General features: G+C 42.5%; 1 protein-coding gene across 1 annotated transcript; it reads left to right on the plus strand.

Annotated features, from left to right (window-relative positions):
* The first annotated feature begins 6 nt into the window (after nucleotides 1-6).
* SYNGR4 (synaptogyrin 4) lies at nucleotides 7-14691 on the plus strand. Its single transcript, XM_048517950.1, has 5 exons — nucleotides 7-70; nucleotides 4042-4190; nucleotides 4911-5148; nucleotides 8893-9029; nucleotides 14373-14691. The coding sequence occupies exons 2-5, from the start codon at nucleotides 4095-4097 to the stop codon at nucleotides 14589-14591; spliced, it is 690 nt and encodes a 229-aa protein (XP_048373907.1). The 5' UTR covers nucleotides 7-70; nucleotides 4042-4094; the 3' UTR covers nucleotides 14592-14691.
* The last annotated feature ends 2209 nt before the right edge of the window (nucleotides 14692-16900 follow it).

Raw genomic sequence — 16900 nt, forward strand, 5'->3', positions numbered from 1 at the left:
ATAAGCTCCATTCAGACACCTGAAAGGCGGGAAAAAACTGAGCCTTTAAGTTCGTTTGTGAGGGAGGAAGGTGGGTTGATGTCTGAACGAGTTGATAAGGGAAGGTGGGCGGTTATGATCCTGAAGTAACCTGCGCCTCCAGCTATATCCGAATCTGTGAAAGGAGGCTCAAATGGTCGACTGTCTGGTACCAAGCGAGGTGCTACTGGACTCAAATGGCGCTCTTGTACTGAACACCAACATGGCTACCTACCTGAAACTGTTTCTAGCACTAAGAATCTTGATGTAGGACTTATTCTGGTGAAATGCAACGGTCAACCCCCCAAGAGGACAAGGCATAGGTGCTCACATACCAGCCTAGTGAGAAATCCAAAAAAACCTTAAGATTTCTTTGTGATAATGAGGCAGTTCTGAGGTGTCCCTAACAACTACAATACTTTCAACGCTCCGACTCGCTCTCCTATACTTATCATAGTTATCATATAGCTATAAACTAAAATATTATAAACATTGTTATCATAAATAAGACTTGATTTCTCCACCCCTTATTGCTGAAGCCAAGATAGAGTAAGCAGGTTGCTTAAAACTGCCTACTGAGTTTAACATATTGGAACCAGTGACCAGGAAAACAAAACCCATGGGGGAAAAGCCCACTTGGAAAAATGCCCACACAGAAAAAATAATAATTAAAATAGGAATTATAGAAATATGTGCTATAATTAAAAAGAATACAGTGACCATGACAAAAGACCCAGTGACCATGACAAAGGACCACCTAACCTTAAAATGATTACCTAACTGTAATAATTAAAATACATATTTTCATACTTACCTGGCAGGGGAGACACCATGATCACATATTTTCTGCTGAAAATGTTTACCCAAAATGAGAGCAGAGACAAATGAACTGCACCAAACAAAAACTGACAACAAATTGCAACAATCATCACTTCACCTACGAAGACATATAATTCACCAATCTCCTTAAGTAATTAAGTTTATTTTCCTCTTGCTGATATTGCTGCACAGGAGTGGCAATCATGTCATGCAGTGCCTCATATTTTTCTCTTTTTCACCTCGAGGTGACCTGGCCAGTGGTAGGATTCAAAATAATTTAACAACTGGTTATTTACAAGCACCATTTTAACAATCGGTTCTGCCAAACTGGTGCAAACCTGCTGAATCCCACCACTGGACCTGCTGGTGCATTAGCCAGTGTTAATTTGTGGCAAGCCCGGTCCTACTGCAGTCCATTAAATAGAAATCACACGCTGGGATGCCCGCAGTGGAACAGGGAATTAAGAGCGTTGTGAAATCCCTCACAGCAGTTTGTAGTTTTTGGCGACTGTTCCAGGGCTGCATCGTGATGATTCTACATTATATAGCTCATTATAGCACCTCATTATAGCTGTCTTCATCTGGAAATGTGGCAGCAAGCTTATAAAAAACGCTTCTCAGATCTTTGATTGGGACAAAAGCTAATGCAGCAAGAGACTTCAGTGTAATTTTTATGCTGATATTAGTTTTATATTCAGTCTTCAAGCCAACAATTTTGATTTTCCTGATGAGACTCTGACAGATGAAAATAACAGGCTTTGACCTCAGCATGTGGAAAGGAATCCTCACAGCAGTCATATAGGCCTTCTCAAAATCAACCAAAACCTTTTGAGGCAGCAGATTTGGAATCAGTAACTTTATTTCAAACGTTCTCTTATAGGTGTCCATGTTCTTTTTTTGTAGTAAAATGTACAGACGAGGCAGATATGAAATACCCACCTTAGCATGCCATGTGTGCAGTTGGTAGAACATATGATAGCCCTTGATTTTCCTTCCAAATCCTCTTTTATCAATCACAAGGCCCAGAGGGTGCTTGGGATATGTAAGAAGAAGAAGAAGAAGAGTTTGGATTTATATCCCCCCTTTCTCTCCTGCAGGAGACTCAAAGGGGCTGACAATCTCCTTGCCCTTCCCCCCTCACAACAAACACCCTGTGAGGTAGGTGGGGCTGAGAGAGCTCCGAGAAGCTGTGACTAGCCCAAGGTCACCCAGCTGGCGTGTGTGGGAGTGCCCAGGCTAATCTGAATTCCCCAGATAAGCCTCCACAGCTCAGGCGGCAGAGCTGGGAATCAAACCCGGTTCCTCCAGATTAGATACACGAGCTCTTAACCTCCTACGCCACTGCTACTAGCTTGAAGATAGGCCTCCCAAGGACCTGTAGGCCACACTCTAGGCCTAGAATCATGTCAGAAGCAAAGAGAGAGAGAGACTTGATAGGGTACATTTCTGGAAAAAAACCTCCAATGCCGCCCGCTGCCCATCAGCTTTATGGCAGGCTTGCATGGAAACACTAGCTGTGTACTGCCTGAGCTGGGCCAGTTTCATGGGTGAAATTGACACATGGGTGAAATTGACACATTGTGTACCCCTTTAGCCAAGAGCCATAGTTTAAGGCAGATACAGGACATCACAAAAGGATATCTGCTCATACGTATATCGTTGGCCTAACATGCTGAACTTTGAATTTATTATATTGCATATTTTTCATGTGGTCATTTCTCCATGTGGGCATCTTTCCACATTGGCATTTTTCGTCTTGGAATTCATGATGGTGGGCTTTTTCCCTGCGGACTTTTTTTTCCATGGAATCATTGGAACCAGTGACCTCCGAAATCACAGTTCATTTTCTTTAGCTGTAGTGCTACAATTGTGCTTGACAGATAACACTCCAGCTGAGTCAATCCCTGTTTCCTGGCATTTGGCCCTGGATAATCACTGTTTTATTTTTGTTTGGAGAAAGCGTTAAAGTTTAGTTAGTGTTTGTTGCTAGTATCATCACTCTTCCGGGGTCAACAACAACAATATAAAGCTCAAATACCTCTTGATTTTCCAGAACAGCATAAGCTTCTGCAGAATAAAGGAATGCACAGTGCAGCATGCTGCACATTTAATTGTTCTTTGGGCAATGAGTGATGGAGTAGCAATCCTTGGTATGATTAACTGGATTAAAAATATTTTTCTTCTGAAACATTAGCAATTATTGCCAGCTAAAGTTCGTAGACTGTGCCTGGACTCACATTTGCCTCATCGCATTTACACTATTGTCTCTTCCTCCTGAGTGAAGTAAATGAAAAGTGCACAGCTAAGGTGGATCTTTTCTAATCTCGTTATGGTGGAGGAACATAACTACGATTGCCGTGAACACTTCTCCCTGGCCCCCACATGGTGGAACGCTCTTTCTCCAGCTGTTAGGGCCCTGTGGGACCTTGGGGAGTTTTGCAGGGCCTGCAAAACTGAGCTGCTCCACTGGGCTTTTGGGGGGGCTGGCCGCTCAGCTGCCACCCCTTCCTGATGCCCATGTACCATCTGTTTCTCTTCGGCTGTCTGCCAGTCCCCTCCCAGGGTTAAGATTGGACACCATCCATTAAATTGTGTGTGGGTTGTATTGCTGCTACTGATATTATTGGTTTTATGTATTTTAATGATATTATTCGATATTTTTTGTATTTGTACACCGCTCTGAGCCCTTTGAGGGAGAGCGGTTTATTAAGTTGAATTAATAATAATAATGACAACAACAATAATAATAATAACAACAAGAAGAAGAACCAGAAGAAGAACCAGAACAACAAGAGCAACAACAACAAGAAGAAAGGGAACAATAGTCATAACCTTCCCTTACAGTTATGGCATGGAAGAAGGGATCAGGGAAATCACACCATTTGGTTCTAACTGGTGTTTTGGAAACCAGAAAATGCTGGGAGCCAGACGCTGCTCAAGTTTTTTTATTTATTTATTTATTTATGCTTGTTGTCAAGTATAAGGAATTCACATACAACAAATTCAAACGCTGTTTGAACACTAGCTTGGATATTAGGGCTTTCCCACAGTGTGAAGTGTCATCCAAAAAGCTGTTATTTATATTTAACCCTTCCCTTCCCCTAGTTGATGTTCAGATTTCTTTCATTTACAATTACTTTGGAATATAAATATACCAAACTCTTCTACTTTCTTAGTTCATGTTTCCCAACTTTTCTTTTACAGCATCTGTCAAGATCAAGGTTTGTTCTAGAGACAAAAGAAACAACAACCACAGGATGAGAAGGGTGGTCACAATCTTGCAGGATTTCTCAGACCATGATGTGGTACAGTTCATCTTAAGACCACAGATCATTGCTAGAACATTAGCCGGGGTAAGAAGAAAAGACAGCAAACTTAAATGATAGTTTCATTATTTCTAAATTAGGATTACACATAGGCACAGCCTCGGTTTTCTATCAGAAAGAGTTTCACCAATAATCATTTTCATTAAAATCCTTATTTTAGAATAGTGTTCATAATTGCCCTTCCCGCCCATGTACATCTTTATCACATCTGCTTAAAAGTTCCTTTGACAGCAGCTGCTTTACTGTTATGTATAACCACATTCCCTGACAGTTTGTAGTTGGTGCTACCACTTGTGAAAGCCATTTTGTGATTGCGTCTACCACCCTGTGCCAAAATTCTAAAGGTGCCCATAGGCTCAAAAAAGTTTGGGGACCCCTGAGTGAATGCCTGTTAAAATCTTTAAGTTCAATGGCTCCATTTGGAGGAAGGGATTCTTATAGATGTTACAAATGTGACCAAGTCCTCAGAGAGCCAGAAACTTTCATTAGAGCAACATGGAGGCAGGAGGAGTGGATGTCTGATTTCTGCTCTTCAATTTGATGCCTGCTCTATGCATTTTGATTCTTGTTATAAATACATGATGGACTAATGGTAAAAATAGGCAGAAGCAATGGCGTAGTGCCAACAGGATGGGGGCGTGACGCCCTAGGCACAGTTCTCCCTCGCAGAAGTAATGCCTGAGACAAGTCTCTTGTGATATGCTAACACCATTCATGCTGAACTGCTCTGTCTCTCTTCTGTTTCAGATTTTCTCTTTGACTGTATTTGCTTCCTTGGTGAATGAAGGATACCAAAACCTGGTAACCTCCTCAGAACTACACTGTGTACTGAATGAGAATGATGCAGCTTGCTGCTATGGCATTACCGTGGGTGCACTATCCTTCTTCCTGAGCCTTGTGTTTTTGGGTCTTGATGCCTTCGACTCCATTGTGACTAGTCACAAGTTCAAGTATGCCATTCTTGTATTGGATGTCACCTTTTCTAGTAAGCGTTCTTACTTTCTACCAGATCCATGATCATAGTTTTGGTTTATGTAGTTACCGGTGATATGGGTGATACCAGTGATAAGGACTTAATACAATGGTGACTAGTCTAGCTTCTTCTCACATTCTCATCTCAAAACCTATCATTGAGGTAATTCCCATTTAACTTTTTTGCCTCCCACACAACCTCTCCTTGTATCTACTAAACTTAACTTTATTTTTCAATAAATTATCCTCATTACTTGCTCTCTTGTTCCCACTGCACCCTTAAAATTTGACAGGGAGGAGTATTCACGGTATTGACAGCTATGCCGCCAAGACACCAAGCTACAGAGGAGAATGCTGACCCCCTTTTTAAAACAGTAGAGCTACAGCCTATAAACTGGCGCAAAGCTACTGCATTATTTTATGTCTTTCTTACAAAATCTCTTTTACCAGGAGTTGACCTGAAAGAAACATTCTGTTGGTGGGCACAGACTGCTGTCTTTTATGCTGACTGAGCACGGGATTGTCTTATTGTTCCTTTGCCTGTTGTCTCATCTCTTGAGACAGCTCTTGAGCTGCAGGGCTCACAAAAGACATGACAACACCTGAAGACAGACAAAGAAAAAATGAGGAAATACTCATTCTTCACAAAAGACTGTCATTTCCACATGCTGTCTCTTGTGGTCAGGGTTTACTTGACAAGCATGATCACAGCAAAGGAGTGCTTCAAGCAGGGCATTCTTGGTACTGTGTATATCTGTGTGAAGCATTTCTTCGGCCCTGGCATTTGCTGGCACATCAGTATTTACACAGGTCTATTTTGGCAAAATTAGATGTCACTGACACATATCTGGTTTTCTGCCTGGTCTCCCATGCACTGCCCGTCAAGATTCTTCCTACCTTTTTCAGACTAACCTGGCCTATTGAATACATTGCCAGTCAATACCCTTCTCACAATAGTTCAACAAAAAGCTTATTTTCAGGTGCAGTTTCTTTTAGGAACCCTGCCCATCTGATAATGGCCATTGTGCATCCATCCTTACCTCTCTTTTTTTGTCCTTCCATTTCTATATCTCCCCTGCGTTTTGCTCAGGACCACATCTGTTCTTTTTTTTAAAAAAATGCTGTTCTTGATTCTATCCCTTTCTAAAGCAGGCTGATGAGTCTTCTATCCATGTCTCATACTGGCCCATTATGCATAGAACGTTACCTTGGGGCTCCTCATTGCACAGTGGGCTTGCAGAGGGGTCTCCTCGTGTTTTTCTGTTTACACATGAGGAGCCATTCTCTGCCGGCCCCAAAGCTAGCTTGCGGTTCTCAATGGGGCTCTGCAGCTTTTCCTGGTTTTCTTAATTATTGTCATCAATTCCTCTTAAAGGAGTCTAATCACACACATAATTTATATTTATATACCTATGACAGCAAGTATATTGATATTGTAGCCCTTTCCCCAACATACACTCCCCCCGCCCAAAGAAAATGAAAGAGTCAAAGCCATTCCCTGGCCATTCTTCACACTGCTGAAGAAAGGGACTATGTGCTAGATCCCCCCTTCACAGAAACATTTTCTCTCTCTGTCTTTGTTTTTTGCTGCTGCTGAAGCCAGGAAAATTGTTTTGCAATACAGTCTTGTTTGAAATGAAGTTGTAAAAAGCCCTCCCCATCATTGGGGACGGTGGAAGCAGAGCGGGGGAGGTGAGGTGGCGACAAAAAGGGGTCCTGCTCATGTTGTTCCTTTGCAACAGCCAAAGAGAGAGGCTTGTTTTTTCAAACAGAAGCTTGTCTGAAAGAAAGTTTTTAAAATGCCCTCCCAAACATTGGAGAGGGCAGAAGCAGAGCAGGGCAAGTGGGGTGGAGCTACAAAGAGACCCTGCTTGTGTTGTTCCTGTCGATGTATCGATACAAGCATTTAGAGAGGTGGAAGAGGAAGCGTGCAAAGCAGGGTGAGGGGGTGAGACTAGGCTGGCTGGTTGTGGGTGGAAGGAAGAAGAAGATTTATACCCCACATATCTCTCCTGCATGGAGACTCAAAGGGGCTCCTCCCCCCCCCCCCCCACCAAACATCCTGTGAGGTAGGTGGTGCTGAGAAAGCTCAGAAGAACTGTGACTTGCCCAAGGTCCAGGGCAAAGCTGTGCTCACTGGCAACTCTGGCCCCTCTGGTTGCTGAGCAAAATGAAATTTGTGCTAGAAGTGGTCTCGCTTGCCACAAAGAGAATAAAAGTGAAAGTGGGGCTTGAGGATATACATGTGTACAAGAAATCTTGCAGCTATGCACTTTCACCCCCATTGCGCAGCAGACAAGATTAATTAATTAATTAATTAATCTTGTCTTGCATTTCCTTCTGTGTCAGAACAGATCTAGAGCAGTTTCGTCATCTCAGAACTCAAGAATGGAGTGAATTCACTGGAACATAAAAGATAAACATAAAATGATTTTAACCACGCAAATATGAAGTCCAGGGAGAAACAGAGGTCAAGCATTTAGCCATTTGCCATAGAAGTGAAATAATACATTTGTTAGGAAGGGCAATGCATCCTTGTGTCTATGGATTTAAAGCCAAATCTCTAACAATTGTGGATTAGCAGAGAGCAGATTATTCCACACCTGCTTATCAAGAGGTTTTTGCCTCTGAAACATCTGGCACTGGCCACGCTGGGGAGGGGATATTTGGCTGGCTGAAACATGGAGCAATCTGATGCAGTCTGGCAGTTTTCCTCTATCCCTTATTGTTCATCAGCTAACAAGGCAAAAACATTTTTAATACACCTGCCAACTGTGCAGCGTTGCTTGTTTAAGGGAGCAATTGCCTTTCTGATTCCTGAAGGCAGTTTATCCATGAAAGCAAGAGCTTTCGTTAGGAGTACAGCTTTTTTGAATTGTTCTAGAAGCAGTCATATTGCGGCTGGAACCACCTTTTTTTTGCTCGCTACAAGATTGCTCAGACTTTCTGTGCAATAAGAATTCTTCAAATTGGTAATACAGTAACAATCGAAAGCTTACATAAGCTGCACTGGCACACTGGCAGGGGACACAACAGTTGAATTTAGGGGCCTGTGCCCAGTGTTCTTAATAATCTATTCCTGTTAAACTGGCAGCCTAAACCTAATTACTTCGCATTGGCATAAGTGGACCTGCTGATTTTTGCTAAAAATTGAATATTGGTTAATGTGAGAAAGCCACTTCACGTCACAAAGTGGATTGTGCGATTTCTGAAACTTTTATATTTCTGTAATATGTCCTAGGTTTCTCCTCAGCCCTGAATTACATACAGTTCCAAGACAAACCCTGCTGAATTGGGTATTAAACACTGGAGATGGAACCAAGGAACAACAAAATGCTAAATGAGACAAGAAACAATTTGCACTTGCCCTGCTGAGGCTTAAACCACATTCAGGATGTGGTGGTTGTTTTAAGCATTTGTTGTTTTTCGTATTTCTGAAATGTGTTTCTCAAAATAAAACAAACCCCCTAATACATGTTGCTAATGCCTCTGGTGCAATAGCCTTTGATAGTTTGTGGAGTGAATTTTCACTTATTTTCACACTGTCTCTAAAGTGTCAGGAGGATTTCTAGAACCAGTTATCTCTGGGGGCTGGCTGAGTTCTTCAGCAATGGAATGATAACTGTGAACGTACAACAAGAACAGGCTGATGAATGTTATTTCACCCACTCCTTCAAAACAAGTCTCAGAAAGCCTGCTCTGTGATGCGATGTATCTTTTTAAGTGGTCGTATGATACTGTGACATTTTCTTCCCAGTCATCTGGACAGGTCTGTGGTCTGTTGGGTTCTGTTTCCTAGCCCATCAGTGGAACCGGTCAACTCATCACTACTTGCTGGGAGCCAGTGCGGCACGGGCTAGCATCGCCTTTGCCTTCTTCTCCATTCTATGTTGGGTGAGTCACCAAGTATCCCATTTTTGCTTCAGTGTGAGGAGATCCCTATTGAGAAAGCTATGGAGTCACAGTGTACCCCTACAGAGTTGCAACAGAAGAAATGACACCCTCATCTTACCAAAGCCAAAACCAACCCCTTCCAAGAAGCAGGTCATCCCAGCCCTATAGAATAAGGGAGGCATAAGAGATTAGTGTTCTTGCTTATTATGTAATATTGTTTATCTGTTTGATATGCTACACAAGTAGCTAAGCTAATCCTATGCAGTATGTCTAGATAATTACTAAAACTGAACCAAGGCAAACAAGTATCTTATAACAATCTCATTGCACATGATTTGGAGTGTGTATGTTTAGAGTGGCTGCCAAATTGACTCACAGTGGCAGAGAGTTATCACATCAAGATGGGAGGCCAAAAGCATAAAGGACGTCTAATTAATAGTCTAGAGTAGTTTTTGGTAGCATTTTGAGTGGAACGTTCAGAGCAACTACACATTGACTAGAACGAGCAATAAGACTCATATTCATAGCAGGCAAATTGGCTGCAAGTAAAATTCATTCAAGAAAAGCTTTAAAACACTCAGGCTGATTCCGCATGGGCCAAAAACAGCAGTGTAAAAAGGTGTGAAAATGGTGTAAAAGGGTTTAAAACGGTTTAAAAGGGTTTATACTGTTTTCACACTGTTTTCACACCGCTGTTTTTGGCCCATGCGGAATCAGCCTCACACAAAATAGGATAATGTAGTTCAGCAGCTTCTCAGACTTTGACATGGACCAGTTATATATGGCAGTACACACACACAAACAAGTCCATTTCTGACCTTTCTTACACAGAATCTTACTGGTTTGAAATGGAGTTATTTGAGGAACTCCAGTTGCCAGTCAGCATTATTTCTAACCACATAGATAAGGGAACGTCAGATGTATGGTGTGTGTTTTTAGAAAGTATTTGAAGTGGCATGTCATCATAGATGTGTATCCCAGAATCCCCTGTCACACAACATAAAATGCTGAAGTCTCTCAGATTGCACACTGAGAATGTCTAAGTCGATTCTGGAACCAATGGTGTGCTTAAGGCTCTCATATGACATTACAGAACATACGCTTCTTAGGTGATATGAAACTTTCATCTTAATGCAGATGAAAAGCATTCACAATGCTGGGGGGGAGGGGGAGGGAGAGAAATGAAGTTTTTTTTAAAAAAAAATGAGTTGTGAGTTACATGCAGAGGTGGGATCCAGCAGGTTCTCACAGGTTCCCGAGAGTAGGTTACTAATTATTTGTGTGTGCCGAGAGGGGGTTACTAATTGGTGATTTTGCCATGTGATTTTTGCCTTAGTTACGCCCCTCCTCTCAGCAGTAGTGCGCAGAACTTGAAGCAGTCTAGCAGGAGGTGCACCGGCGTGCGTGGCAGCCTGAGCCTGCGTGCATTCGTTTCCCGCCCAAGGACCAGCGCAGCGGCTGCGTCCTTGCCACAGCCCCGCCCAGGAATGCCACGCCCCAGAATGCCTGGCCACGCCCCCGTTGTGCCCCGCCCAGCCCCATTGGCACTACACCACAGTTTGAATCCCACTACCATGGGAACCTGTTACTAAAATTTTTGGATCCAATCACTGGTTACATGTTTCAGATGGGCTCACAGCTAGGCCCTGGGTATCTAAAAATGAAAGACCACTGGGCTAAAGGATTAGGTGAGATATTGCAGGTTAATTCAGCCTCTGCCCTTACCTAGATGGCCCAGGCTGGCCTGATCTCATCAGATCTGAAAAGCTAAGCAGAACTTGTCCTGGCTAGTACTTCGATGAGAGACCACCAAGGAATATCAGGGTTGCTATGCAGAGGCAGACAATGGCAAACCATCTTTGTTAGCCTCTTGCTTGGTTGCCACAAGTCGACTGCAACTTGATGGCACTTTACACACAATTCAGCCTCCAAGAAAAGACAGCAAGAAAGAACCCACAAAGTTGAGCACTTCAGCCTGTGTGGCAGAAATAACGGCATGTTCAGATCCCATTTTGTTCAACTTGACTAGATAACCTCTATGTCTAAACTGCTAATCCCTGTTGAAATAATCAGACACATACCACAAAACAATTTTTGGTGCAGGCTCACAAACGAGATGTTTATTTAGAACACACACAAAGAAAACATGGAGGACTAGCCCATCCCCTGTCCTACTGTTAAAGTCTCTATACATTTCCCCCATTTCCAGAGTATGTTGAGAAGTTGCCTCAAGACTAAGCTCTTTCAGAGCATGTTTATTCGTTCATTCCTTGTGGAACTGGGTGACTCACACTTCCCATCAACAAGCTGCAGAATTAATCAGGAGGAGCCTTCACAAAAAAGCAGTTGCATTAGACCTCCATTTATAAGCTGGCACAGAACAAGCCAGGGCAATTCAGGACTCAGTCCAGCCCGTGACCCAAGGCTCATTCCGCACACACAAAATAATGCACTTTCAAGCTGCTTTCACAACTGTTTTTGCCATTCCGCACAGCTTCAAAGAGCCCTGAAAGCAGCTTGAAAGTGAATTATTCTGCGTGTGCGGAATGAGCCCAAGTTCGCTAGATCAGGAAGGCTGAGCAGTTAACAAAGGTGTTAACTTTAGCAGGGATAATTTGTAACAGCTAATCTGAGGTCCAGTCAAGCACAGGTCGGTTCAATTCCTTCTACTTCCCCTAGCAGCCAAACAAGTAGAATGGCTGAAAACACATTTTGATCCAAGTCTTATTTACAACTTCAGTGAGAAACTGTGAGATTTGCAGACAATTTCAGGAGACGAGCAGGAGGAGGAGGAGGAGTTTGGATTTATATCCCCCCTTTCTCTCCTGTAAGGAGACTCAAAGGGGCTTACAATCTCCTTGCCCTTCCCCCCTCACAACAAATACCCTGTGAGGTAGGTGGGGCTGAGAGAGCTCCGAAAAGCTGTGACTAGCCCAAGGTCACCCAGCTGGCGTGTGCACAGGCTAATCTGAATTCCCCAGGTAAGCCTCCACAGCTCAGATGGCAGAGTGGGGAATCAAACCTGGTTCCTCCAGATTAGAATGCACCTGCTCTAAACCACTACGCCACTGCTGCTCCCTGAGAGGCAGTTATTATAACTGAGAGGCAGTTATAATCACAGGACATTTAAGAACAGTTGACAAAAACACAGAAAAATTGAATTGGTTGCCTTATTTTCACGGTGTGTGTGTGTGTTTAAGGTATATTGTTTAATGTTCCGTATTCTCAGGGTTCCCCAGAAAAATCACAGCATCTTCTTACAAAATAAGAAGTAATCAAAGCATCTTCTTACAAAATAATCCAGTTTTTTTTCTAACCCAGATATTTTACTTGCAAACGCAAAAGATAACAAAATTAATACTGTTTTATATTCCATCTTAGCTTCAGTCTGTTACGTGCCTTTCTTTTCAGACCAGCTGTCTGCTTCTTAACCCCACATCTTCCTCTAGTGCCCTTTGTATCCCTGAAACTATTTACCATCACCTGACTTCCCCATATTACTTAATACTTATACAAACATAGACATATACTAGATCAGAATGTCCAATCTACTCTGCCTAGTAACAGAGAATTTCCCCCATCAGTTTATGAGGCCACACTGTGTGTGCCATGCCGTTGGGAAGAAAATTATTTCCCCTCTTTCCCTACCACATTGTGATGCATTCATGTTCTTCCTAGCTTTGATCTCTCCCAAACCTGGCTTGCTGCAATTTTTTGAAAAGATCACAGTAAAGCCTGGACAGCTGCAATGTGGGCAGGAAAATTTAGATTTCTTTGGTCCTGCCCACATGCCAGCCCTTTTCTCTGCCCTGTTCCCTGTGGCAACATTCTTCTGCTTCTACCACTTGGAATTTTTTTTAACGGCAATTTAATATTTTTATAACAATGTGTTAGGACGGTCCTCTGAATTCCCATCTTCCATTACACTGTATTAGCAACTGCAGCTGCAATGGGAAACTATGCACAAGCCTCTCCATGTGTGGACAGACTGCAGGGGTCCCCAACACAGTGCTCAAGGGTGCTATGGCGACCACTGAGACCTTTTGTGATGCCCACTAAGTGATTTTAGAAAGTGGACTATAATTCCAAGTAAACACAATAAGGCTACACAGCTAAAATGTTTTAATATACCTAATTTGGGCATCTGTTGAAGTCATCTTCCCAGTTTGAATGTATTATTATGATTCTGGTAGAAGTTACTACCTCAAATTTTATTTACATCACTAAATCACATTTTGTTCACTTTTCAAAAGCAATCAAAATCCAGCTAGAATCTCTGTCTTACTGTACACAAGTGCAAGGAGCTGTCACTAGTACTGAAGTGAAGAAGCATTTTTTCCTTTTCCATAAGTTTCTTAGATGCCTGAAAAATGAAGGTAGATACTGCCAGATATCTTAGCTAGCTCAATATATTTACATACTTCATGTATATGCAAGAAAATATTTATAGTATGTTAATTTTAAAGGCATCATGTAAAGCAGAGCTTCTGCTTGAAATGATGAAGAGCTGCTATCAGAGTTATACATAACCTCACTCCCTGACATTGTGTGGTTGGCGTCACCTCCTGTGGCAGCCATTTTGTGACTGATCTAGCTACATGGCAGCCCATTCCAGAGGGCAGGGGGTGGACCTACCTGTGGCAATGGCGCAAGAGGAAAACATGCCAGTGGATACGTAGGCTGCTTGCTGGTCTCTTAGGTGCTATTGGACTTGAATTGAGCATTTCTACTGCAGACCAACATGGTACTTTCTGAAACTATATTCTAAGGTTATATACATTTGGCTAATAATCAGTTATTAGTATCTCAGGAATTTGACAGCTTAATACAGATTTAATTGTTTAACAATTAAGAAAATGTACATTTTGCACAATTATTTTAAATCCAAAAAACTTCCACTTGATCCAGGAATAATCTTTAGTTGAAAACTTTTTTAAAAAAATGGTCCAGAAAGTGCTGTATAAAATCAAAGAGCTTTTCTTCTACATCGGCTTAATATTATCCGGTTTGTGTTTGTGTTTCTAATAGAAATGCTTTTGTTATAAAACAAACCACATCCTTGGGAGAGTTAATATTAGTTATTTAGCACGCACAGAACTTCACAGGATGTCCTCACACTAATAATTTTTAAATGCCAAAAATGTAGTGATTCATCTAAAACTAAATCTCAGTGATCCAAATTTCCCAGAAACCAGCATTAATATTCTTACCAATTACCCCACACTCAGCTCTCTTATTAATTTACGTTCCAGGTCTCTGAAGTCTGCTATCTGCAGGGGTGGGGGTTCAACCTTTTGTGTAGTTACATACAAGTGCCTGACCCACCACCTCTTCTCCCCCCAGATGTACCTGGCCTACCTCGCTCTGAAAAATCTCTGGGCTGAGCCACCTATTCCTTACAAGCGGACTTTGGATGAAGGATCTGTTGCCTTGACCACCCTTTCCTCTTCCACAACCACCTCGTTTCCCAACAATGTGGGCTACCCTGAGAGTGTGGGTACAGCCTCTTACCCATCCACTCCTGTGCCCACTCGGCTGACTTTAATGAATACTGATTCTTAGACAATTATTTATTCATGCCGTGAATAAAGAGAGAGAGAGAGAGAGAGAGAGAGAGAGAGAGAGAGGATCCATTGTTCTGTAAGAGCCCTCATAATTTTTGATATATAAACTTGCCACTGCTGAAAGTAACATGAAGGTTAGAAGAACAAGGAACAGACAAGCAAGAATGATGCCCAGAATCATTCTTAGAGGGGGAGGGGGAGAAAAGACCAGATCCAGTCCACACGCTAAATAACATTGCTTGGCTTTGCAAAATCAGGGTGCTCGATCACTTCCTGCTGTACTTATCCCGGCTCTTAAGCGCTGCAGCATATACTATAGACAGCCCTTTGAAGCCAGCACAAGCAGTCCAGATACACAGTGCCTTTTTATGGCTGCTGCACAAACTTTGTCTGCCTCTGCCATAAAAAGCCAGAGATCTTACAGCCTGAAAAGAGAGGTAAAGAACACTCATGTGCGACTGCCGCTGTGCTGTGCTATGTTATGCCAGCTGAAAACAGCAGTGCACAGTTCCAACTGCTGACAGACCGCAGCATCCATCCATAATGGTGCCAGGAGCAGTCTGCCTCCTGCCTGCTTATCTCGGAAAAAAATTGCAAAGCTTGTGTTGAGGTGTCCAGGTATAAACCTTGTCTTGCTGGATCGACACACTTAGGCTAGAGCCGTTGTGGCGAGCCTTTGGCACTCCAGATGTTCACGGACTACAATTCCCACCAGCCCCTGCCAGCATGGCCAATTGGCAGGGGCTGATGGGAATTGTAGTCCGTGAAAATCTGGAGAGCCATAGGTTCGCCATTATTGGGCTAGACTCTAGTGACACTCATTCCCTTCATGAAATTCTTCCTTTGTATGGGACTGTGCGGAAAAACTTCCGTGTGGACCAGTTTAGCGTAGTTTAGTTGGTTTAAACCCCTCCTTTCCCAGTAGGGCCAGCTTACAACAACAGTTGGTAATGGATAATAATATAAAAATAAGATAAAAGTCATTATAATTAAAATCATAAAGGCAGCAGATACCTGCAGATCGCTTTCTTCTGGGTCTTGGACAAGAGGATCTCCTGATTCCACTGTGGATATGGAATCAGGTTGGCTATATGCACTGTTTTTTATCACAGTCAGGGTGGCCTTTTTGTTAGTTGCTGAGTGCCACAGGCTACATTTGTTCATCACTTTGAGATTTCTCCACGCAGTACCCCTGGACAAAATAAGTGAACCGCCCTACAGTGTCATATTACCCAATCATGACTGCTGGAAAACATGCAACTTTTCATAGCAAGTGCTTAACTCTCACAGCCAAACAGAAAACAATGTTGTTGTTTTTCCCATGATAATTAAATTCAGAAATGCTGCTGAACAACATTTGTGGGGAAAAACCTCTTACCCTGTCCATACACACTTCCACAATAAGCCACGTATAATGAAAACCAAAACCTTGGAGACACTCTTATGAAATTAGCAGCCCAGCTTTTCTGTAGTTTAAAAGAAAAACCGAGGGACCACACATAAGGTTTTGGCTCATCCTCACCCTCTCCAACGAGAGAGATTTGCATACCAAAGCGGCCTTATGCCAATGCAGATCTGTATGTTGACGCCCATCCCCATCTGTGTTGAAACCAGAGCCTTACGAAACTGGCAAAATGTATTTTTTGATAAAAGTGGAGAATGCACATCTGGGGGCACCCTGGACTACAGATGGATCAGAACCAGAAAGAAGGTTTTAAAAAAGAAAAAACATTCTATTGTATAATTTTATTGGTTCAACTATTTTTTTAAAAAAAAAATACTGAGGACTGGATATTCCTGCTTCTTTCACTCCTGCTAGCTAAGATGCGTTACAGAATCATAGTGTTGGAAGGGGCTGTACAGGCCATTTAGTTCAATCCGGGATCAGACTAGACTGACTTTGCAGTCAAAGATCTTCCTCCCATTATTCCCTAACTAGAACTAAAGCCCATTTTAAATTAAAATAGAATGGGCTCTGGGAGGGAGAAGGACCTCCTCCCCTCGAGAAGAGCAGTTATTATTTGGGGCAGGGGAGACTCCCGGGTTGGGGAAAGGTGGGCGGGGAACAGGATGGAATGTCATGAGTCCTGCACACCCAATGGCTAGGGGTCCATCATCGGACATTCTATCCCTTAGGCAATTATGTATACGGATGTTTAGACACGCCTTCAACTTCTAAACAACACCCAGGACACAGGGTTAATACACAGTTTGGAGTTTGACATTAACCTGTAAGATTCCCTTTACCATAAGTAATTTTACTTACGGTCTGAGGTGTTTTTACACCTGAGACTTATAATAGCTTGT

Source organism: Sphaerodactylus townsendi, linkage group LG15, assembly GCF_021028975.2.
Source record: "Sphaerodactylus townsendi isolate TG3544 linkage group LG15, MPM_Stown_v2.3, whole genome shotgun sequence".
NCBI lineage: Eukaryota > Metazoa > Chordata > Lepidosauria > Squamata > Sphaerodactylidae > Sphaerodactylus > Sphaerodactylus townsendi.

Coding starts and splice junctions, on each gene's coding strand:
- SYNGR4 (XM_048517950.1), top strand. CDS start 4,095: ATGAGAAGGGTGGTCACAATCTTGCAGGATTTCTCAGACCATGATGTG. Junction 4,191..4,910: donor TTGCTAGAACATTAGCCGGG/GTAAGAAGAAAA, acceptor CTTCTGTTTCAG/ATTTTCTCTTTGACTGTATT. Junction 9,030..14,372: donor TCTTCTCCATTCTATGTTGG/GTGAGTCACCAA, acceptor TTCTCCCCCCAG/ATGTACCTGGCCTACCTCGC.